Source organism: Sinohyriopsis cumingii, chromosome 6 (genome assembly GCF_028554795.1).
Source record: "Sinohyriopsis cumingii isolate HCF-2022 chromosome 6, ASM2855479v2, whole genome shotgun sequence".
NCBI lineage: Eukaryota > Metazoa > Mollusca > Bivalvia > Unionida > Unionidae > Sinohyriopsis > Sinohyriopsis cumingii.
In genome coordinates this window covers 110459137-110485750 of record NC_142966.1, presented here as the reverse complement: position 1 = coordinate 110485750, position 26614 = coordinate 110459137, and the positions used below count along the sequence as shown (strand labels likewise).

At 35.7% G+C, this 26614-nt stretch overlaps 1 protein-coding gene across 1 annotated transcript in view; it reads left to right on the top strand.

Moving 5' to 3' along the window:
• LOC149797713 (acylglycerol kinase, mitochondrial-like) overlaps positions 1 to 26614 on the top strand; it is a 56838-nt gene that overhangs the window by 11556 nt on the left and 18668 nt on the right. Inside the window, exons 3-8 of the mRNA XM_089962649.1 lie at positions 1949 to 2028; positions 4799 to 4874; positions 7822 to 7920; positions 8952 to 8984; positions 13575 to 13669; positions 18134 to 18203. Coding sequence (XP_089818775.1) covers positions 1949 to 2028; positions 4799 to 4874; positions 7822 to 7920; positions 8952 to 8984; positions 13575 to 13669; positions 18134 to 18203 — 453 coding nt within the window. The remainder of the gene's footprint in view (positions 1 to 1948; positions 2029 to 4798; positions 4875 to 7821; positions 7921 to 8951; positions 8985 to 13574; positions 13670 to 18133; positions 18204 to 26614) is intronic.

Genomic DNA, 26614 nt, shown 5'->3' with positions numbered 1-26614 from the left:
TATAACCATCATGATCATAATAATGTTGCTGAAGCAATCCGTAATGTTAGGTCCAGCCATTTACTTTTCTGATGGTTCCATGTTTTTTGGAAACAAAATGTGACCCTCAAATAGCTTGAAATAAGTAATCTTGCTCTAAATCTGTCATATCTTGGTTTATGCCAAATTGGTTTGAATATTCAGTAATCAGTTCCAAACTGTCTGTACTTGGCCAAAATTGAGTGCACACTAATCCCTTTATGGAGGTAAAAAATATATGGAAATAGCAACATTATAATGTCATTCTTTTCAACTTAGCAGTTAGGTTGTTGATTTAGAAAGGGGTGTTTTAAGATGTGTCAGTTTCATTTGTAAGCTGTCTGGCAGTTTGAAATCTCTTTGTTGACTTCACTGGCTAAGAGTTGAGACAGGAGTTTGAGAAGAATCATTTTCATTCCTAAAATGAAACGCATTGGACAATAAATCTCCAAACTGAACTGGTATGTGGCCACACAGTTTCATTGCCAGTTTTCCTTGGAATACTCATCTGCAAATTTCTTTAATCCCCATTTTCATAATGTTTGCTGCAGATGACAACAATTTTACAAATCATCCATTGACATGATGTCTGCACGCATAGATGTATCTTCCTTTTCCCTTCTTATTTTGGTCTGTTTATCAGAGATATACGTAACATTAAAAACTGAACACCATCTGATCATCTGTATTTCTGTAATGGATATGCTCCTTTTTGCACAAGCTTGACACACCATTGTGTATGTTGTAATGGACATGTTCCTATTGCACAAGCTTGACACACCATTGTGAATGTTGTAATGGACATGTTCCTATTGCACAAGCTTGACACACCATTGTGTATGCTGTAATGGACATATTCCTATTGCACAAGCTTGACACACCATTGTGTATGCTGTAATGGACATGTTCCTATTGCACAAGCTTGACACACCATTGTGTGTGTTGTAATGGACATATGCAGCTTCTCCTGCATGACTGACCAGATTGTACTTCATGTGGAGACCCAGATGGAAACGTGACACCATGGCCATCTTTTCTAAAAGTGGCCATTGAGTAATCCAACCACAATCAATTAACATATTTAGTCCTGTCCGAATTACTTTAGATCATACACAGTACAGACTCTAATTCATCTCAACTACTTTAAGTACTGAAACGATGTGGAAAGAATCAAAGTAACATTAATTGATTTATGTTGATTGCGCTATTCAGTAACTCAACAGTACTGGTAATCAGTTAATGTCTTTAATCCCTTGGGAATTACTTCTGCTCACACAGTATAATTCATATCAACAAACATTTAACATTGAAGTCAGCTAGCATGATCAGAATGAAATTGTCTACATTGTCTTTCTCTTATGAAGCAACTTCACAGTCATGTGATCACAGGCAGTATAACCATAAATATACTACACTGGAAACAAAAGGTTGAAATATGGAACAAATTAAATTTGTCACTAATAATTCTGCATACGAAAGGAGAGTTCATTGAGTGATGAGATAGATGGGAAATACCTCTAAACTTGAAAATCCCACTTCTGTGGTAGGTTCACGTGCATAAGAATGTGCCGGAAAAATTGTTTGAGTTTGGTATCATTGCATTAAATCCCTCTCTGCCTATCAAATTGTTTTATTTTTTTTAATTTTATTTATTGTGACCTAGAAATTGGAAAAACACATTTTTTGTTTTGTATTTTGATCACAGTGCATTAAAACTAAATAATGATTCTTGCTAGTTGTTATTTTTGTAGTGCAAGTCCAAGAGTTGGGGTGTCCACTTTTTCCAGGTCAAGAGACTCCTGCACTACACATTTTTAAATTCTAATGGAAACCTCAGGATCTATGCTGTTTACAAGTAGATCTATGTTCCACACAAGAAAACACGTGTTTTTAAAAAGCTTTATTGTTTGTTTTATTTTAATATGAGTAGCTTTATGGTGAAGAAAAGATAGGTCTGGACCAGAAACCAAGAAGAATAACTCTGTTCCTGAATCCTGCTGCTTGCTTAGGGTAAGACAAGATAAGGCATTACAAATAAATATGACATAGTGGGTTCAGTAATCTACATTACTATAGTCTTTTATCACATGTCATTCTTATGTATATCCATGTACTGAAAATGTGGTTTCTCAGTACAGAATTTCTCACATCAGTGGTCTTTCAAAAAGGTTTTACTTTATTTTTGCTCTTTATTTCTTTCTTTGTTTTTGCCAAACATGACATTTCATCATTTCTTGCCAAACATGACATTTCATCATTTCTTAAATTCAGTGATCTGCATAACATATAGATTCTTTCTGAATTTTAATTTTTTAAATATTTTGGTTTATGGTTACTGCAAAAGCCAAGAAATTTGGTACCCAACAAATAGACTATGCACAAAGTGTGCTGACCATTTTCCGCTTGTGCTGGTGGTAGGTGCTGTTGAGTGAACTATGAGGATGAAATTTCCTGTTTCTATTTGTACTGCTGTCACTGTTTGTATTTTGCTGATTTCCATTTCATGGGTGATAAATCAAATTAAGACTACAACCCAACAGCACAGTGTAGCTCAAGCCTAGCTCCACCTGTAATCTTGAAGATTTCATTGTATAGTGGGTGTACTTGAGTGGGCACTGCACAGGCATGAATGGAAAATGGTCAGTAAACTTTGTGTACTGTAAAAGTAAATCCATCCTAAAGTGGACTCTCACTAGAATGGAATACTTTGTAATAAGTGACCATTGTATTGTGTTGGGTACCATTTTTTGGATTCAAAGGTTACAGTAAAGCACATATTTGAAATTACAACAAACAGTGATCCATGTGTGAAGTCTGTTCAATATCAGATGTTCTCTTTGGAAAACAAAAATGTCATACCTCCCCCCCCCCCCAAAAAATGAACTCAAAGTGTAATTGTTTTTTTTCTTGTTGGAATAATTTTCTTGTGAAGAAATAAGATTTTAAATTGTGGTAAAATAAGATTGTAAGTTGTGGTAAAATTCATATTAATGGCCCCATTTTAAAATACATGGATGCACACGTGCAGTGCAGTCTGTTTTAGTTCAGTGCACATACAAAAATTCAGCTATGAGTATATGGCAGAAAGTGACTGTGCTCAGATAAGCAGAAAACTAATTTTAGACCAATATTGATTGATAAGTATATGAAAAATTTCCTTGGTCAAGAAGTTTAATTTTGAGAGAATAAGAAAATAAAGCTAGATTTTCTTTATAATACATAATAAATGGAACAAGTAAAATATAAAATCTTTTGAAGACCAAAAAAAACCCAGGACCAGTTTATTTAAATCAGTCAAGGCATGAATGAGGTGCAGGTAAGAAATGTTTTCCTGAATGTGATAAAGTTTTTCTCTATCATACTTTTATTTAAGAAAACTTGGCACACTAATTCATGATGTAATTAAGAATTTACAACATTCATGAAGTCATGAAGCCTAACGATTTATATAACATTCATGAAGTCATGAAGATTTATAACATTCTGCATGAACAGCTTTAGCAAGTGAATTCCTTTCATGTATCATCTATGTTTCAGCTCTTTGACTTTATGATTCCAGTAAAAGAAGAAGGTTAATTCTTACAAATATTTTTAAAAGATAAGAGAACTGTATTTTGACCATTGTTTATGAATATTGTCAAAACAGAAGAACCTTCATGAATACACAAGCACAGTCAAACCTTTCCTAATGATCACCCTTACTTGGCAGTCATCTGTGCAAATTCTAATTTTCCCTGACAGATTTCTTATATAAATGTCCTGCATGTTATGGTCATCTGCCATCTGTGCTCGTTGCCAGGTGTTTCCCAACCATACAATATATTTCCACCATTTGCTGGAAGGCGGGAAAAGTAGTCATGTTATCACAACAGAAATGTATGTCATTTTCGTGGCAGCATGAGAGGTATAGTTCATATCATTATCTTTTTGCCTCTGAATTAAAAAGTTTTGTTTTTAAGAAGAGAAATGAATTACAACCTTTTTCATTAGAGTCAGGAGTCATTCAGTATTTAAATCTTGTCTGTAAAGGAAGGCACAGTTTAAATCTTGTCTGTAAAGGCAGGCACAGTTTAAATCTTGTCTGGAAAGGCAGGCAAAGTTTAAATCTAGTTGTAAAGGCAGGCAAAGTTTAAATCTTGTCTGGAAAGGTAGGCAAAGTTTAAATCTTGTCTGTAAATGAAGGCAAAATTTAAATCTTGTCTGTAAAGGCAGGCAAAGTTTAAATCTTGTTGTGAAGGCAGGCAAAGTTTAAATCTTGTCTGTAGAGGCAGGCAAAGTTTAAATATTGTCTGTAAAGGCAGGCAAAGTTTAAATCTTGTCTGTAGAGGCAGGCAAAGTTTAAATATTGTCTGTAGAGGCAGGTAAAGTTTAAATATTGTCTATAGAGGCAGGCAAAGTTTAAATATTGTCTGTAGAGGCAGGCAAAGTTTCAGTTCATGAGCCACAAAGAATAGCCATAAATGGCTTCTTTTGGATTTCCTGTTCATCACAGGCTTCTCTCATAAGCCAAATGTGTTTTGATCTTGGCGAGTTGAGCAACTGGCTAATCCAGATATTATTTATGAAGCATGAACAATTGTTTATGTTTACAGTTTGAAATCAGAGTAAAAGCTTTTAAATGGACCATGAATGTTTTAAAAGGAACTTTTAATGGATAAATAGTGTTACCTCCATTAGTTGATTTTTATATTGAAATGTAATTTTTAAAATGTATTCTTTGTTTCCTTTTATTAGGGTTTTATATAACTAACCTTTAAATGGAATCTTTACTGTTTTACAGCAGGAGCAAAAAGCTGTTTGAGAAGAATGCTGCCCCTATTTTATATCTAGCAGGACTGGAAGTCAATGTTGCCTTGGTAAGGCCCAAGTCAGTAATTATAAGGGCAATAACTCTTACATACCATGAAACTTAGAGGAATAGCAGTTACTTCTCTTGTTATAAAACTACTAGGTTACATTTCCTCTAACTAATATTAAAGTGAAGAGTACAGACCATTAAATCATTTTCTACATGTATCAGTCATGTCATAGCTTTTGAGAAAACAAAAACGTTTGTGTCCTAGATAACCCAGTACACAATTCTTGTATTTTCTTGATCAGAAGTGAGTACAAACTTGATATGTATGTATGTATGTATGTATGTATGTATGTATGATCCTGAATTCACAGTATCTGTTGTAAATGACATACAGATCAAAAGTTATATTAGCAGAGACGTTGAACAACCAGACATTGATCATAAAATATCCTAAATGTTGTTATTCACAATTGCTTTGGTTTATTTATCTGTTAAAGTATTAAATCAATGCTTTAAAATAAAATCAGAAGTGATAAGGGTGACACATCGTTTCTTTGTTGGACAGTCAGTACATGTCGCCATCCAACAAGCATGCCACAGCTGGTTAGACAGGACATGGTCAAGCATTTTTATAGCAAACAATATGGTTGTAAATCTTCCCAGTAAAGATATCTGTTTCCTATTCATGTTCAGTGCTACCGATGGAGAAAAAAATGGAAGAACACCTTATAATTGCATGGGCTTGAAACTAATGCTAATTGGTGAATCCAAGATTTTCTAATGGAATTAATCATTTTTATAATAAATAGAAAACTAGTATAGTATAGAAGGATTGTAGTAGACTGAAGCAACAGTTAATCAGGAATCAAAATTGAGACATTTTCTGTTACATTTAATAATTAAGTAATTAATAATTAAGTATATGAGTATGTACTTCCTTTTGGGTGCTTTTCTAATAAATTTTTTACAAATATCAGGTCAGCATTAAAACGTCCAATACAAATTTTAAGACTTTTTGGGATTCCTGGTGTGTGTGTGAGTGGCATATATGTATGGAGTTTTAATGGCGTGTCAGCAAAATCCTGGTCATACAGTGCTGTATAGTTTTATTATTATCTCCAATAAATCATTCGAGACATCTTTTCGAGATAAATGTCCAAAAGGCGGGTAACGTAACTTAATCAACAGTCTTTCACTGTTTAGGCACATGATTAAATTTATCCGTTGGAAAAAATTAAATTGGTGTAAATGAGCAGACCATAAATTGAAAGTATCAGAACATAAAAAACTATGAAAATTTAATGCAGATAGTGTAGTTAAGATGCTACAGCTAATGACCGGGGCCCAGAGTGGCTGAGTGGTCTAAAGCGCTCTCCATTATGGATCACTGATATCTCAACTCTGTCTGCATGGGTTCGAGTCTAGGATTCGGCCAATGTGGGTATGTGAGAAAACTTACCAGTAGCTTCTCGTGGGTCGGTGGTTCTTCCTCCACCGTTAATGCTGGCTAAGATGCATAGCCTGTCGTGTGCTGAAAAATGGCGTTAAACCCAACAACCACAACAACAACAACAACAATTGCTAATAACCTGACCTCAAAGTATTAAATATGGCATCTAATGTTACTTCATTTTATGACTAGTACCCTGCTGAATAAATAATTAGTGATATGAATCCTGTAATAATGACTTCTCTATACAGTGTCTATCAACAACTCATGGGAATATTGCATGTACCTAGTGTGTCTTTAATTAGCTTCAGAGTCCAGAGGCACAATCCCCAATAAAGTTTTTAAAATTTTTGGAAGTAACTGATAATGGTGCATTCTCATATTCTGGCACCTTCCAAAATACATGAATTGATCAGTGTGGAATGATCAAACGAATGAATAAGCAAAATGGTTAAAGTCATAAAGTACTTGTAAATATTTATTTTATTTTTTGTCCTTGTTGATGATGTCACGGGGCTGGTATGGATAGGTCAGTCATGGTGCCTTGCATCCTTGAATTATTTCTTTTGCACAAACTTGTTATGACAGAGTATATTTGCTCACTGCAAGAAAGTACATGAATCTTGTGTTATACTTTTGTACTTGTTTCCTATTTGCATTGCCAAATATAGAAATAATGGTAAAGATTTAATCTGACACATTCATTAAGACACGGTTAAATTCTTTCAGTATTTTCTGCAAATAAAATCATTAACACACTTCACAGTATATTCTGAAGTTTAAGTTGAATCATTAATACATTTCACAGTATATTTTGAAGTCTAAGTTGAATCATTAACACATTTCACAGTATATTTTGAAGTCTAAGTTGAATCATTAACACATTTAACAGTATATTTTGAAGTCTAAGTTGAATCATTAACACATTTCACAGTATATTTTGAAGTCTTTAAGTTGAATCATTAACACATTTCACAGTATATTTTGAAGTCTAAATTGAATCATTAACACATTTCACAGTATATTTTGAAGTCTTAGTTGAATCATTAACACATTTCACAGTATATTTTGAAGTTTGTGTTGAATCATTAACACATTTCACAGTATATTTTGAAGCTCATGTTGAATCATTAAGACATTTCACAGTATATTTTGAAGTTTGTGTTGAATCATTAACACATTTCACAGTATATTTTGAAGCTCGTGTTGAATCATTAACACATTTCACAGTATATTTTGAAGTTCTTGTTGAATCATTAACACATTTCACAGTATATTTTGAAGTCTAAATTGAATCATTAACACATTTCACAGTATATTTTGAAGTCTTAGTTGAATCATTAACACATTTCACAGTATATTTTGAAGTTTGTGTTGAATCATTAACACATTTCACAGTATATTTTGAAGCTCATGTTGAATCATTAAGACATTTCACAGTATATTTTGAAGTTCTTGTTGAATCATTAAGACATTTCACAGTATATTTTGAAGTTCATGTTGAATCATTAACACATTTCACAGTATATTTTGAAGTTCATGTTGTCTCTTGCAGACTGAATATGAGGGTCAGGTGAAGAAGTTCATGAATGTACTGGAGACAAAGGATGTGAATGGCATAGTGGTGGCTGGTGGAGATGGAACTCTTATTGAGGTAATAAAGCCGTTCTAGTGAATGGAACTGGTCCATTGGCTGTTGTTTATTGCTTCATGACTTTGATGTACAATGGGATTTACAAAACTGTTCATTGATAAGCCTTTATTTGGGAGCAAATTTGAAATCAGACAAGCCATGGCACACACAACATCAAAAGGGTTAATGATGTTGTTTTGGGTTTAATGCCATTTTTCATTACAAGAATGGCTATACATTGTGACAGCATGACTGGTGGAGGAAGAACCACCAACCAATGGGAAGCAGCTGCCAAGCTTTTTCACATGCCCACATTGGCTGAGCCCAAAACTCAAACCCACACAGAAAGAAATGAGATGGTAATGATCAGTAAAGTTTGATATGAAGTAAACATTGCGGAGTCTGTGTCACCTGGTCTTACTTCATCTTTTGTTGCTGTGTCATAGTTAGCAAAACCAGAGCCTAGAAAAAAAAAACCAATGCAAAATGAAGATGAGGAGATGCTCCAAATATGGGGCCGCTAGGTCATGCTGTATTTTTCAGGGTGAACTAATAAAGAAAAGAAAACATCAATTCACATCTTTAAGGATAAAGTCAAGTAAAATTTATATTGTTCCTGAAGAATGTTGTTAAAATAGTTTTATACAAGCCGAGTGTCTTTTTAATGTTATGCACATTATGATATCCTGATCACGGTGATGTCAACACTTTCTTGAGGGACGATATCAAAATATTTCTGCTTGATTTAAACAAACTGCAAGGTGCTTAGTGTTTGCCATTTTTTCCTGGACTGATATCCACAGATTCTCAGACCAGCATTCAGTCACACATATCCTTCATAACTGGAAATTTTCAGTTATATGAGCCTTACTCTAACTGCCATCTGGGTGTGCAGATAAGTTTAAGCTTTTTGCTTAAAAAAAAATGTATTGCTACTCATCTCCAGTTTGAGATGGGTTTTGTCATTTAATGCAGGTAGACAAAAATATAATATCTCAGTTTGAACGTCTTGATTGTTAAGTGATAAAATGGAACATTGCTTTCTTTTTCAGGCTGTAACTGGTTTTATGAGAAAAGAGGACAAGGTATGTATTGAAGTCTCTGTTTATGTGTTTGTCAACGTTAAGAAGTGTTTTAACATTTTTTAAAATTACCATATAATGCATTATATCTTCAGTGAAGATTATATTCTGTAGATTTTTTAAATATTTTTATTGCTCATTAATTATTGTGCTGCTTTTTACATAAAAAATCCTCAAAAAAAACCTGTTAGGATCCATGCACTGTGGCTTTCACACTGCCATTCATCTTTCTAGCTGCCTAGTCTTGGCATATAGAAAAATTTGATAGGACAATCCCTTTTTCAATGAGTGACTGGACTTGAGATTTTGCTGAGTTTGACCATGAGAATTGGAAGATAAGAAATTATCTATTGACAGAAGATCAAAGGTTATGTTGCATGTGAGGATGAGAACAATTTTTTACAGTAGAATTCAGACTTGGTTTTTTTATCTATGTGGTTAGGAAAATGCTGATTTTTGAGAATTATTTCATTAAGACCATTTTCAGTGATAGGTCACTTCCTCTTAAAAAATTTGGACAGTTTTACTCGTTCAGGAAAATTGTTCTGTCATTCCTTCCATAAGTTTACATGACAGGTACTTTAGGCTAAGAATGGAAGAAGGTCTGTGATAGTACAGTAAAACCTGTCATGAGCGACCTCTGCTATGAGCGACCACCTGTCATTTCCGACCACAATCGTAATGCACGGATCGATTTTACTATATAAACGCTCTGTTATGAACGACCACCTGCTGAACGCGACCAGCGACCGCGATTTCTTGGCAAAATATGCATTTTGACACTGCTATGAACGACCGCATCGCCAAAAAATCAAAACAGATTGACACCACTGACTTTAACTTAATCCTTTGTAAACACTAGAGCTTGGGATAAATGTAGTAAGCAAACAAAGTGCACATTAAATAACACTGTAGTTGAACAACCATATATCGGGATAAACACCTCTAACCATCATTTAATCCTTTGTAACAAAGACTGCATAAATAGCAAAGATTGCTCTAATAAAGTATTTAAAAATAATTTGTCTTGCTACAGTACCAGTTTTGTGAAATTTACAACTCCAGCGTACGGTGTCATTTGTAAACTGCAGTAAACCAGACTAAAGTACATGTCACTAACCGCCATTGTAGTGCCGCAGTCATGTGAATAGCCAGTAAGAGTAACATCAAAGGGAGTAATGATGGATATACGCAGTCAATTTAGAGGTTTGTATTTTTCTTTATCTTTATGAAAACTCACAAAACGCCGGTAGTCCTTATGTCCAAGTGAGAAATCGTTTGAAAGGGCTTCAGTGTTGGTTTGAGTACGTCGTTTGCTTTCCAGTTAATCCATAATGCCTGGAGGGTGAATGAGCTCATTGTCTTTAATACTAGTAAGTGAGAATCATTTCCAGATTTTTTTAAAATTATTTTTTAATTCTTTTGTTAGTGTTTCACCAAGCCACAATCTGTTTACGTGGGTGCAGATGGTCAGAACATTTGTTTATCGAGCTATAACGCTGTTGATTTAAACTTCGTCTCAGAATAAATGTATTGTTTCTTGATGAGTTAATAATGTCTTTTGGTTTCATTCATTGGTACATAATATATATTTATTCCACAATTCCCCAAAACCTGATCAAAACCGATAGTCTTTATAACGTCAACACTAATAACAATGGCAGAATCTCCGCTGAAAAAAAGAAACATTTTAACACTGGAAGAAAGGATTAATGTCATTGAACGAAATGAAAAAGGCGAGACCACTCGTAAAATAGCAGTCAGCTTAAGCGTCGGTAAAACGCAAGTTCAGAATGTAATCAAAGACAAGAAGTCCATTAGAAATGAATGGCAGAAAGGTGCACAAGCACAGAGGAAATATGCCACGGCACGACAGACAGTTTACGGAGATCTGAACGAGCGAGTATGGGAGTGGTTTTGTGTTGCAAGGAGTAAAAACATACCAGTAAGTGGAAAGTTGATTCCGGAAAAGGCAATAATTGAGATACATGTTCAGACCAAATAGCTGAGTAAAACATGTCAACAAAAAAGTATAATGGATTTCTTTTAAAAAAACAAGTGAATAAGTGTATAAAATAAGATATATACATCATATCTAACTGTTCATTTTTTGTACATATTAATGTGATGTTGAAATATAAATTTTATTCTTGTTGTTTGATAGATGTATATCTTTATTATATAAAGATATTTTGAGAGGAATGCATGCAATATTTAACAAGATTCATGAATAAAGGATATGATGCATGTACAGTGAGTATGGGTATTATTTATTTTTCAACAATGCTAACTATTGACCCTGAAAACCAGTCCATTTTCACACACCTCTTATGAGAGACCACCTGTCTTGAGAGACCACTTTTGGTTGGCAGAAGGGGCGGTCTCTCATAACAGGTTTTACTGTATTTACTAACACTGTACATAATAAATATTGTTTTGATAAGACTAGATTGTGGACAGACAATACATTGAAAGCTGTCTAAGTGGACACCTCCAACAAAAAGGACAAAATGATGCTAAGTAGTGATATTTCAGCCTTATTTAAAACTTCACTATATATGTCAGCTATTTACAAAGACAGTGTTTCATCCAGCATGTGATATTACAGGATTTGTGCAAAGTAGATAGCTACAGATGTACCAACCAATGATTCAGTGTAATAATTTTTCATTGATTGCTTCATGAAAATCTAGAAACTTAATTAAAAGGCAATCTTTTCTAATTGCACTGGTCACTATTCTGGATTCAACTTTTGTCAAATATTTTTCCAGTTCCGTATGTGGCCAAAATTGGGATCATCCAGAGTCCATAAATCCCATATTTTTTTGGCCAAGAATAAAGTCAGCATGCTTCCAAATTGCAGTGACCTCAATGAAAATATGAAAGAAAGTGAAGTAATGTGCTGAGATAAATTCCACCTGAGTTTTATTATAATTTTTAATCTAAAGAAAAATTTGTAGTCTCTGTGATTTTAGGGAGTTGCATGCTTCTAGTTATATGATGCAACCATGACTGTTATGTATATCTAATTTACAATGTCTATTAGTTTTTTAGTTTATTCATTATGTGTGATGGGTAATTGTATTTTGGACTTGACCCTGTCCAAAATCAGGTTCATTTTTCTATCCAACCTGAATCATTGATTTTGGTTTTGTAAACAACATGTTTCCTCAATGATAGTCCCATTGAAAATTCCTCATGAAATGTTGGGTCTGCCTGTTGTTTTCAATATTTTATTTATAATTTTAGTAACAACCCTTCCCATAATAACTAAGATCTTAGATAACTAATCTTGTTTATCTAGAAATTATTCATTCATGCTTTTAGACCTGGGCAGAATCAGTTGTATAATTGTTGTCCCCAGTATTTCATTTGGACTGGAATTAATTTATTCAAGTGATTTAATTCAGGTTATTCTTCTCTGGAAGTACTAAAAATAACATTCTTGGAATAGAGACTTGGATTTATAGTAAAATTCAAATAAGGGTGTATTTTTAGATTGTATTATTGTGATTCAGCAAAAGACTGTTGCCACATCAACAGGCCATCATAGGCACATCAACACTTCCAGCATTTGATTTATTTTGGAATACCACTAAAGTTTATTCAGAACTTTAATCGTATGGCTTTGATTATTTTGATTTAATTTGCAACATTGTAAGTTCTTTTTTCATTTTTGACTTTGTATTCATGGGAAATAAATGATTTGTTAAATTTGACAAAACTTGATGGTTTTCACTCTTTTCTATTACTTAGTTTAAGACCGTAGAGTTGTAATAATGACATGATGTCATTTGCATTTACATTTGGCCAAGTTTCACTTTGAAGTAGTTATCAAATAGGGGTGACCAGATTCCCTTGCTTTATTGCCCCAAGCAGAACATGAAAGCAATTAAACAACCAAAGGGAAGATGTCTCTAACAAGGAAGTAAACTTTAAAGAATGTCATGATGAATGTCAAAAACAAACTTTCAAAATTTCATTTTTATTATGAGGTTGGCCAGTTATGATAACACCATTGGCCCACTTTTTCAAATAAAAGGGGGCCAATTGGCTCCCTTTTTTGTACAAACCAAGCTGAAATACTGCTGTGGGGTATTAGCCCAGAAAGGACAGACATTTGTGTACCCTTGATTGGACTTGTATAGTTGTTGTTTTGGGGTTTAAAGCCATTTTTCAGCACACGATAGGCTATACATGGTGGCCAGTAGTAATGGTTGAGGGAAAACACCGGAAAAAACCACTGACCCATGAGAAGCTGCTGGCAAGCTTTCTCACATATCCACATTGGCTGAATCTGAGACTCGAACCCACGCAGACAGAGGTGAGATGGCAATGATCTGTAACAGTGAGCGCTTTAGACCACTTGGCCACTTGGGGCCCCGAATTGTAAAGTTGTGGCAGAAATGCAATGCTTGTGTAGTAAATTCATTAACTTCTATAAGTCCAAAGGTAATCATTTTACTTGTAAAGTTGTAGCAGAGATGCATTACACATTAAGTAAATTTATTAACTTCTTTAAGTTTGAAGGAAGTCGTTGTTGCTGTATCATTCAATGTCCAAATGTACTTGATCTGTCAAATTTGAATGCAGAGTTTTCGACGCAACATTCCGCTGGGGATCATCCCTCTGGGCCAGACCAACAGGTTTGCAAAGCTGTTCTTCGGTGGAGATAAAGATGAAGTCAAGTAAGGGGAGATTTTTGTGCCCTTGCCTTATTCTTTATGGGATGGGGAATGTAGACTTGCCCATTTCTATATTTCCATAGTATCTTTTCTCCACTCCATGCCTTACATTAAAAACTTTGCTTTTGCTGGATAACATTTTGGGGATATCATGGATTGAAAACAAATTAGTTGAGAGTGGGTGTGGTGGGTAATGTCAAGAGAAACTAAGTTTGGTTTTCACAGCATATCCTATAAGATCTGAGCAATGACCCCTGCTTGACATAAAATTTTGTTTCATCTGTTATTGGACTTAATGGATTGAAAGCAGACTTTGTATTTAACAAAAAATAAAGATTACACATGTGAAATTTAATTTTGTTCTTTTTGATGTCAACATTTATTTATGACCACAGTTTTACTTAGAAGAGCTTTCTTAATCCAGAGCCAAGAAATGACTTGAAAGTATGTGGTTGTGTTTTTAATTTTTATTATTTTTAATTTAATATGGTTTTAATTCTGATGTGTTTAAATGTTGAAGGATAAATTTGCTCTTGAATAAAATGAAAGTTAATATACATTTACATGTCTTTCATCTACATGAAATTTGCATTTATTGTTATCATTATTAGGAAAACCAAGTTCTGTCTATAGCAGATAGCTGTTGAAAATGATTGTTTCTCTTCGCTGGGAAAATAGATCTCAAATAGTACAAAATATACTAACTTGGATTGTCCTTGAAATATAGAAATGCATTTTAAAATATAAAAAATTGAAACAATGTTACCAAATTGTGTTATTATGATTTACCTCAGAAGTTAAGAAAGTTAAAACAGTAGATGCACATTTGATGCAAAACTTAGCTATATACTCTCAAACCCAAATCTGTCCCAATCATCTCAGAAATCTCTTCTGGACATAACATTTTTTTTTTATATATCAAGGACTACTAGAGCTGAAAATCGGGGGATTATCTTTGCTGTAAATTTTCAGTCCAGTGCAAAAATGCTGAACTCCAGGCACAACCTATGATTGATTTGGTTTAGTTTTTTTTCTTCTTCTATATTCTTCAAATATTTCTTGATCATAATTCCTTAGGAGTATGACCACTACCTTGCTAATCCTTCCTTTCCAAGTTAAATATTAGCTATAAAAAGGCTAAACATTGTCTGTCCACATAGGTGGGAATCAGACAAAATTGTCTCCCTTTGGATAGATGGATTTGTGCCAAATCTTTTCCATACTTAAGTTACAACTTCCTCTCATGCTCGGCAGCAGGCTCTGTCTTCCGTAGAGACCTCACATAAATACTCTATCAAGTTCTTATTTTTCACACCATTTTGCATATTGGAGGAGTTTCTCACATTATGGAAAGCATACTCCATCTATATTCTTTTTCTGTATTAGACAATGTTTTTTTAATTTTATTAGAACAACAAATTTATTTTATGCTTTACATGTTGGTGCCATTTTGTTACACCCACCATTGTCACTAGTATGTTCGTTCAGTAATCTGTACTTGATCTAATACATGTTTGTGGTCACTGACTGAACAATACTACAGACCAAACGGCTCCGGAGGTCTAGTGGTAAGAGCGTCTGCTCCGTAATTGTAAGGTCATCAGTTCAAACCCCGGCCGAGTCATACCAAAGATTTACAAAAAATGGTACTAACAGCTGCCTTGCTTGGCGCTCAGCATTAAGAGGTTAGTGTTAGGACTGTCAACCTGGTGTCAGGATAATGTGACTGCATGGGACATCATGCTACATGTCTGCTGCATGATGCCCCAGTGCTAGACATCACTGTAAATTGCCACACTGCAGACATCATAGCGATATGACTGAAATATTGTTAAAGCTACATTAAAAATCCTAATCACACACACACACATTACAGACCAGAAAGGATGTGTACATAATTTCTATATTAATTGTTTCACTACCATCCACTTAACTGCAAGTTTATGTGATGTTTTTGGTCACTATAATTTTACTGACCATGATGGTCATGTCGTTGATTTTTATAGACATCTATAACATTATCTATAATATTCACAGTAAGTTTATGTGATGCTTGACTGTTCTGTTGTTTTTGATAGTACATTGATTCAAATAATGTGTATTTGACCAATTATATGATTTCTGTCACTCACATATTACATATTAGAAGCAGTGACATGTAATTTTGATTTTTCATTACTGTCAATGTTTGGTAAAGTTTACACAATGCTTGACAGATTTCACCTGTAGGGGTTGCTGTTTATTTAGGGGTATTAACACAATTGGTTGGAAAAAGTGTTCCGATTAGAGAAGGCAAATGTTTTAAACTGGCTGGGGATAATTATACTGCATATCTGGAATATATGGCATGATTCAGGCTATGCATGAGATGTATACATGTTGGATGGAGAGTCATTGGGCTGCAGCTTGGCACAATTAAGAAGATGAATACACCATGTGGAGAGGAGGACACCAGTGGTATGGGATGCTTTATAGAATTTGTATACTCTTTCATTCCAAAACATATCCACAGTGTGGTGAATTATCTCAGAAGAGTTGGGAGGGGCAAATTGTTAGGTCTTTGCCCCTGGCTTGGGATTTCTCAAGTGTGTCAACAGCAGAATCCGTGTTTATATCTGTCACAGTGCATGCAGGCAAATATATTGGCAGACTCATTCTTTTGGATCAACCAGTCCAAACTGAATGGTTGAGACACTTCAGTATTCAATCAGGTCTGTACCTGCTGGGATCGGCTACTCTTTGCTTTATTGGTGCCTTCAACCTTTGTGTTTCCAGTCTATACATGGGCAGTTGGTACTCTTTTGATATATTCGAATGGTCTGGATGCATGCACTCCTCCAGCAACTCTGATCCCAAAAATCTTGATGCACATTTGGATTATATCACACAAACCTCGCAAGGGTAAACCTTTCTTGGAACAAATGGTGGGCAGAATAACTCAGGAGTTACATCCTTCTGGCAGAAACTGAAGTATGGAAGGATTTTGGCACAAAACCTGGGTCCAAAGGGAGATCACTCTTGTCTGATTTCTACCTAGGTGGGTAGACAACATTTAGGTTTGTTATAATTAAAATTTATTTTGGGATTGCAGGATTTGCAACTTAGTGGTCGTACATGGTTGTCTGTGCCATCTTCCAGCAACATGCTTTCGTTTCCTATTTACCTTTTTTCTAAGGTCGCAACCATAGAAAATTGTGTCAAATGTGTTGGTTAAGGTTTTTTAAAAAAATTATATTTCCAAAATTCCCCGTCATATTTGCTCACGTGTGTTACAGCAATGTTTTCTTTGTGAGCTTGACATGAAGGCCCTGACCCAGAATTCATTAAGTACTAAAGATTTATAACAATTTGCAGAATTTGAGATTTTTTTTCTCATCTTTAGTAGAAATTTGAACTTAAGAGATCAGTTACAAATTTTGCATAGAATCCACACAGATAAATTTACCAACAAGTTTTTACAAACCTGTATAAAACCAATGTCCCTTTATGATTGTTAGGCATGAAAACTTCTATTCATAGTCTCCAATAAAAAAATCTATGCCTGCTGGGTTACCCAAATCAGCAATTTTCAGAGTGGATCTGTATTTTTTTGTTAAGGTTTTTGCTGCATATTACAACATTTGCAGGTTCTTAAAGTTAATTTCAAAAAGTGGTTGTCATGAAACCTTTACAGATTTACGTGTTGATCTGAATCTAAATTCACACTGATAAGTAGGCACTATTTTATCTGAATCTAAATTCACACTGTCAAATGTTTACTATTTGATCTGAATATAAATTCACACTGACAAATAGGCACTATTTGATCTGAATATAAATTCACACTGACAAATGTTTACTATTTGATCTGAATATAAATTCACACTGACAAGAAGGCACTATTTGATCTGAATATAAATTCACACTGACAAATGTTTACTATTTGATCTGAATATAAATTCACACTGATATGTGTTCACTATTTGATCTGAATATAAATTCACACTGACAAATAGGCACTATTTGATCTGAATATAAATTCACACTGACAAGTAGGCCCTATTTGATCTAAATATAAATTCACACTGACAAGTAGCCACTATTTGATCTGAATATAAATTCACACTGACAAGTAGCCACTATTTGATCTGAATATAAATTCACACTGACAGGTAGGCACTGAATTGGCTGGAATTAAGGTCAAATATTTGATCATCTTCTTTCCGCAAGACACAAGTTTTTCATCCTGTAATTATCCATAAGCAGAACTTTGTTTTTGCCATTTTTATACAGTTACAGGACTTAATTTACATTAAATAGTTCACCTGCAAAGATAACTCTGAAAGACTAGGCTTGAAATACTTAGTCCTTATGAAGGGGATTTAATATTTTACAGGTCATTTATTTCTTTCTTAATCTGAAGACTGAGGTTGATATGAGTCATTGTTGTTTGATACAGTTAATGGCATCTTACTTTGCTTTTAACAGATGCATACTGGATGCTGCTATGGCTGTGGTTAAGGGGGCTGTAGAGAAAGTTGATGTACTCAGTATCCAGGTTAGTAACTTGTAGTCAGAATATATTTGTTTGTCAGTCATCTATTGTTTCATATTTGATATTTTTCAATCCTGCCTTTAGCAACTAGACAAACCTTGAAACAGTTGTTTTCATAACATTCAGTCAACATCTTTGGATAAAATAAATTCAGAAAGCATCCTGCTAGGGATGAAATGATTAATTAATATATTGATGCATCAATATTTTTTTATATTGTTTGTTCAATGTAAAACAATAACTACCAATCAGAACTAACTACAGCTTATTCACTGCATGACACACTGAGTATTTCATCAAAACTCGGTCAAAATAGATAAAAAGTAACAGATAATTTTATCACAAAAGTTAAATTAAATTAAATTAAATGATTAAATGATCTCAACCATAAGCATTGCATCAAAATTCAGTCCAAATAAATACAAACACAGAAGTGGCTATTGTATATCAGGAATAAGTTTTGCATCGTCTCTTTTACACTGATATATTTAATCAGCAACTGACTGCTGATGGGATTTTTAAAAAAAATTAGCACAGAATTGGTGACAGAACTGACTCCAGACCACATGTGTCATGTTCCTTTGGTAACTTCTGGATGGTGAGGGGGTGTCATCAATGATTTCCTGTTTTACTGAATTAAATGACCACATGTAGTTGTGGCAGTTGTTTTGCATATGTAGTAAGTACAGTATGATGGATTTGGATGTTAGTCATCTTCACTCCCATGATTTGACTTGTTCTAGATTTTTCTTGCACATGTTAATTGCACTATTTAATTTCTGTTTTGAAAATAAAATAAAATTTCCAAATTTAAGTGAAGACATGAAACAAGATGTTTTGAAAGCATATATGCAGTGCAAAACAGGAAGTGGTGACCAAGATGAGTCTTGCATCTATCAAATGGAGCAGCTTGAAAAGGCCTATAAGATTGAGAGAAAAAGATCCAGTAACAACTAAGAGGTAGTCTATTTGGAAGTTAAAAGTTTTATCTTGTCAAGGATAAAAATGGCATATGAACAGATGACAGGTCTACGTCTGTAATGTGGAAATACAGCCATAATGTCAGTAAGTAAAACAGCACCATGCTACCACTGATGGATCTTTGTGTATTACGTCATGTCTTTTTGTTTTGTTAAATAGTCTGGGGCCGAGAGTAGTGTGTAATTTATTTTTGCGAAACACTGAGTCTACTTAGCAGGGAACCAGACTAACTGCTTATACACTACCAAACAAGATACCTTTTTATCAAAACATGCATCATTTATTTAATGAGACAATCGTCTACGTTTAAACTCAGTTTTTGTATTATTCAGTTAGTAAAATGTTGATGCTATGATTTCATTGCAAGTAATAGTGAAACTTCTTATCATCCTTGAGAATATATCTACTTGTGAATTCAGGAATTCTCTGAAACTTATTTTCCTCTACAGTAGTCCGTATCTGTGAAACAAAGTTTTTTATTTTACGAAGGTCTCATTTTGCTTGGTTGCCTTGCTTTATTTGATCAGTTATGAATGAGTCAGTTATTTTAAGGTACTTTAATTAGATTACATACACAATGACATTTATAACGGTGTTTGATTGATCAACTGAAATGAGATAGCTGACATATGACCAAGGCTGCTGGTTCTTAAGCATGTAGGATTTGCATGCTTTTTAACATTTTTTATTTTTTATTCTACCTCCATTATTTGACTGAAAACACATAATTAACCTGATAATAGAAAAGGAGGCCAGATATTTATTTAGTGCCAAATACAACAAACGCTTTCGTTAGTCTGATATCAAAACACTGTCAACACTTAATTAGCTTCACAGAGAAACGCTCATGGACATAGCTGTTATGGTAGATTGACAGATTTTGCATTTAATTATAAGAGGGCATATTGCATTTATGATGATTACACTTAAAAGGAACTAAAAGATAGAACTTGAACACAAATTTCTCCTTCAAATACGTTCCCCGATCACATTAACGTTAGGGATATAAGCCTGCTACCTCTCGAAACCAGCCCTACTAAAAGACGAAAATTCGTCTTTTCTGTCTATCTCATATAGACCAAAGGGCAATAACTCTTGCCCCTTACCTCCCTTGCCACCGCCAGGTGTCACTAGTTTTTAAGCTTTGCTTGTACTGATAACACGTACATTATACCTCCAAACAATCCAAGCCATCTTAGTGTTAAATTGGACCATCCGAAGTTAAATTTGGATTTATTGCGTTGGACAATCATTCTTCTACAGGTTGTATACATTACTTTAACAATTTTTTCAAAATTGAGTGACTTTGTCACCCTTACGGATTTCATCTACTGAAGACCATGTTACACACGCTATCACTGAACACGTGTCGTCAATTAAGAGTTAACGCGACACTAATTTCGCTTACTCCGTTAGTAACGGTTGTGGTATTAGTGAATTAATAACATGCTGAATTGCTCATTTGTGCTTTGTTTTCTTTTCTTGTGTCGTTTCAGTAGAAATGTCAACCAAATGCATGAAATGCAAAAAGTTCAAAGCAAAAGAAGACAACCATGACTCTTGTATTGTATGTACCAAGTGTACATCATCTATACCATGCAGCATGTGTAATACTTGGACAGAGCAAACGTGGGCTGATGTAGTCCAGAAGGGTCAGCCACAGTAACATCAGCGGCAATGGAGGAAAATAATGTTGACAGGGTACAACAGTCCACCTTTGAACAGATGCGTCGTTTGGTCCAGGAAACAACGACACAGCTAGTGACATCAGGCCAGACACTACCCTTATTTCCCTCACTCGCTTCCACAGCTTTTTCTGATTCTTTGGGGGAATGTTCCCCCAATTTTAGGCTGCCCAGTGGGCGTAAGTCTCCCCGCATGTCCGAGCATGGCCTTCGGGCCTGTAAGTCAGGATGCATGGGGTTTTTACCGGATCCATTGGATCCATTTCATTATACAACTTTTATGTCACCGACCAAATATGATTTACAGTGATCTTAGTGATAAATCCGTCCGTCAAGCTGTACCGCTGGCAACATGTCCGTCCAGCCAGGCCATTGGAGCAGCTGGTACCGGTGATAACAGGACTGTCGCCAACATTCAGGCCGACCACAAGCCAGACAAACCAGCCGGCAGGGTTGGCAAGCCATATATTCACAGCTTATCCACAAGGGAGAGTTAGTGACAGTGTCAAGGATGACGGAATCGCGTCATCTATGCCACCTAGTATGCTCTATCCAGAAATGCAAGCTATTCCAGAACACAATTTGGCACACAGTGAGGGTGACAAAACTCCTGCAAATCAGCCGTACACAGATCCAACCATGGAGCGGACTGAGTTTGCCTTCAAGGCGGCAGTGGAAGAAATTTATAGGGTGTTGGCAACTTCAGTATGCCCTCCACCTCCTACCGCCACTCACGACTACAAAGTTAAAGCGTCTGTAGATCTTGATGGAGAGGAAGAGACGCCGTCCTTCTGGCTCCTTCCCCAGTCGGCAAAAATTAAGGAGATCAGTGATTGTCTATCAGGACAAATAGGTGATCCGGGGAATGCTAAGGTGTTCTTTTCAGAAAGTCAAGTACCAGCGATGTGTCGCTGGTAAAAAAAACTCATTCAGATGCCTTCAGTATGGATCTTCCGGCCCTGGACAAAAATATGGCAGCAGTTCACATGTCCACTCCACTGTTTTACAAAGTAGACAAAAATGTGTTCCATGCCACGTCAAAGCTAGTCCGGAACGTAGTCGCTACGTCTTCAATGTTAGACTTGGCTTCATTAGCCATTTTCCAACTCGCAGAAATATTGACAATGACCACGCTTGGGAAGCGACGGCCCGGATTGCTAGAGTTATTAACAGGGCAGCTCGCCATTCCATGGCTAATGCATTGACTGCTTCTGCCAACTTAGACCTGATATGACGTGACGCATGTCCGCGGTCCACGTCGCTCAAGCCGCATCATACTCTGGCTTTATGGATGACTCTGTTTGGGTCACCTTTACTCTTTGGAGAGAAAATTGAAGAAGTTCGGAAGCAGGCAGCTCAGGAACTGCCCCTCCAACTCACCGCCCAACCCTCGCAGGTGTTTAGAAAGAAAAAAAAATCCCCTGCCACAGCGGAGGGATGATTGGCAGACCAGGGACAAGGGATCCTTACAATCAAATGTACAGTATAGATCCCAACCCAATGCCAGGAGACAACAGTCTAATCAAGCTAGGAGGCAACCATACAGAGGCGGTAAGAAACAAAGTTTCTCCATCTTCAAGCCTCCTAATTCTAAAAGTTGACATACCCTCCCCACCACCCGCGGACAGCCTACCTGTGGGCGGCCGCCACCTGCAATTTCAGGACCACTGGACCACTTTTTTCCTCAGAACAATTGGGTGATCCAGGTCATTTCGGAGGGGCTTCGGATTTCATTTATCCAACTCCCTCCCCTGTCCTCCTCTCCCCTCTTCACGGACGTACCATCAGATCGGGAGAAGGATACCTTTCTTCAACAGGAGATACAGTCGCTCATAGAAAAACAGGCGGTGGAGATTGAAAAAAAGAATAAAAAAACGCAATCGCCAGGGTTTTATTCCAGGCTGTTTCTTATCCAGAAGGCAAATGGCAAGTTGAGGCCGATCATCGACCTGAGTCGCCTCAACCAATACATTTTACCACCGAAATTCAAGATGGAAACTGCAAGATCAATCCGTCTTTCCATCTGGCGGGATGAATATGCCGTAAGTCTAGATATGACCGACGCATATTTTCATGTCCCTATCCATCCCGCGTCACAGAAATTTCTCCGATTCGCTTACCGCAACGTGGTTTATCAGTTCCAGGTCCTACCCTTTGGCCTCAACATCAGCCCTTGGGCTTTTACCAAGGTTATGGGTTGCGTCGTCACCCTGTTCCACTCGACTTCGTCTACAGGGACGGCAGTGTACTTGAACGACATCCTCCAGAAACATGTGGTAAGTTCTATTCTGCTCAAAGGCAGAAACGATCTTTTAGCACTTTTAGATCATCTAGGCTTTCTCATGAACTGGAAAAAGTCCGATTTCCATCCATCCCAGCGTTTTGTCCATGTGGGTATGGAGTTTCTCACTGATCTGAATCTGGTACGGCTTCCTCGCGCTCACGTAATCCGGATCGTCGAACTCGTCGAGTCCGTTTCCAACAGGACGTGGATTTCAGCAACCTTCTCCAGTTTTTATCTCAGAGATTTGGCTTCACAGAGGCAAACCTTGAATCTGGTAGGTCCGGTGTCGGCAGCCCAGATGACCAACAGACCCATTTAAAACAATCAGCACAGCCTATCAGCTTTGCTGGATTCGCCAGTGAAATTTTGTAGGTAAGAAGATTTCAATAACTGTCTTCTTAACCGTATATAGGGGTCACATATCACGGGACCCTAGGCTGTGCTGCTGATGAAATTAGGAGAACGGGTTATCTTTCAAATGGGGAATCCAGCCATCATTCCCTAGAAGGTACCCGGGGTAGAGGTAGGATGCTCAGCATTCCCTCCTCCTATTACCTATTCTCCTAACGTTAATATGATGGGGGAACGTATTTGAAGGAGAAAGCAAATTTTTAGTAAATTGTGTTTCTCCAACAATACTTACCCAATCACATTACTTAAAAACCCTCCCAACCACCCCGCTATGCGAGCATCCTCGTATAATATATATCGCTCAGCTTTAAAAAAAACTAGTGACACCTGGCAGTGGCAAGGGGAGGTAAGGGGCAAGAGTTATTGCCCATTGGTCTATATCAGATAGACAGAAAAGACGAATTTTCGTCTTTTAGTAGGGCTGGATTTGAGAGGTAGCAGGCTTATATCCCTAACGTTAATGTGATCGGGTAAGTATTCTCGGAGATACATAATTTACAAAAAATTTGCTTTCTATTGATAACAAAATTATTTCATTGGTATTTATTTCTTAAAATTCTGCCTTCACTAGGCATAAGTGACATTTTCATTGATCTAAATTTCTTTAATATTGTTAATTACGGTGTACTAAGAATGTTGTTTGGAAAGAAAATTTAACAAATTATATGATTTCTTTTTAAAGTTTGATATTTCATAATGTTGATTAAAATTTCCAGGTCCTGTCAACCATTTTCGATGATAAAACAAGCGATATATCATAGTTTCCATTACTAATTTTGAGAGGTTGTGTGTTCGATCCCTGGCCGAGTCATACCAAAGACTTACAAAAATGGTACTAACAGCTGCCTCGCTTGACGCTCAGCATTAAGAGGTTAGTGTTAGGACTGGTCGGCCCGGTTTCAGGATAATGTGAATGGGTGGGACATCATGCTGCATGTCTGCGGCATGATGCCCCAGTGCTAGACATCACTATAAACTGCCACATTGCAGACATCGTAGCGATATGAGTGAAAAATTGTTAAAGCTATGTTAAAAATCCAAATCACAACAACAACAACAAGAACTAATTTTGATTGTGATTTTCTTCAAGTTCAACAAATAGAGATAAACGTTTTTTCTTTTGTATTTTCTGGTTTAAAAAATGGGATCCACGCCTGACCCCGTGTTATAAGCGGGTTTGTGAATTATCAGGGTGCGAGTTATCGAGGGAGTGGTGTATATGAAAATCATGCCAGTCTGCTACAAGATGTGGTTGCTGTTATTAAAATTATGAAAACCTTGAAATAGCCTCTTTAACACTACTCAGCAGAATTTGGCTGATGTTGACAGAAAGCATTCGGGCATGAAGCTCTTTAAAATTTATACCAATGATACTGATCTGCCTTCAGATATGGCCACTGTTACTAAAAATAGAAAAACCCTTAAACTCCTCTAAAAATCACTAGACAGAATTTGATCAAATTTTACTGAAAGCTTCCTGTAGTAAAAGCTTTTCAGATTCTACGAAGGATGCCAATTTGTTATCAGATGTGTCTGTTTTAAAAAAATAGAAATCCTTTTAATGACTTCTCAGACACAGCAAGGCAGAATTTAACCAAATTTGACAGCATTCTGACATAAAGGCCTTATAGGTTTGTACAAATTGTGCCAAGAAAATCCCCATCAAAAATGGCCAAGAACAGAAAACCCTTTATACAATTTCTTTTCTAAAAAGCCAATCTTTAAAAATTTGAGCAGATTTGATAGAAAAGCATCCTGGCATGAAGAGCTTGTAAATTTCATGCAAATGATGCCAATCCATCATTAAATATATTTGCTGTTATAAAAATGAAACAGCATTTAATAATATTTTCTTTTAAAAATACTCAATTGAACTGGATAAATATGACAGAAAGGATCCTAGCAGCATGACCTTCAGGTTTTACAAATGATATTAATCAGTCTTCAAATATGGCCACTGTATATAAAAATAGAAAAACATTTAAACAGGTTTCTATATTAAAAAAGACCTCTACTGAACAAAATTGTATCCACTTTGACATACAGGATTCTAGCATTTTAATATTTCAGTATTAGATAAATGATGCTGAAAGTGATATCAAAGATACCAAAAGTAGAGAAACCTTGAAACGATTGTTTCATTGCCTGTGCAGTCAACAGTATTAAGAAATTTTCTTCTAGAAAGCATCCTACTGACCTAGGTTTCTACAAAACAATTATCTTTTATTTGGCTGTTAGACAGATTGGTCTGATGAGTGATCTTATTTCCACTTTGGCCTCTTGTTCAAATACATTTTTGCAAAGTACATTTAGTGACAGAGTATTATGTCCATAATACAGTCTACACTTCTTAGAATGCCATGCATATATACTGTAACCATCATTTATCATCAGAAAATTGCCTAGAATGCATTTTCAAGCTATACAATTTAATGTCATACTGTCACACCCATCTACCCATGTCCACAAGTAGATAAATACAATTTTCTATACTATTAGGCATCAATAAAAGGTCATTTGATTCCTCTGGGCTTTAAAGTACCCTCAGTCTTATAATAAGTCTTTCAAAAGTAATTGCACCTAAAAATGTTTGGCTTCCATCTTGATACTGGAAGTTCCCATTTAAAGTGAAATTTATGAATTGAATTGATTAATTATCTTTTGTGAACCTTGGTGAGCAAATGACTGAAATGTTTTGATGAGTTTCATATATTTCATGTGAAATTGGCACAAATATCAGATTCTGCTTATTACATGATGAAAAATACTGATTTTTACATCTTTCTGTAGAATTATTTAGTGAAATTACTTTCAGATACATTCAGTTGCCTTGGTCAATAAGCCATTCCGTTGCATGATGTTATGACATCATTTGTGATGTCAAGAGCTGTTGTTACATATATAAAAATAATAAATATAGTTATGTTAACATAAAGAACACACTATTCATGTGTTATATGAAGAGAAAAAGAAATCATTACAAAATTTCAGAGACACCTGAGATTTTGGGATTAAAGGGCTTGTGTCAAATAAACTTTGCATATTTAATTTCA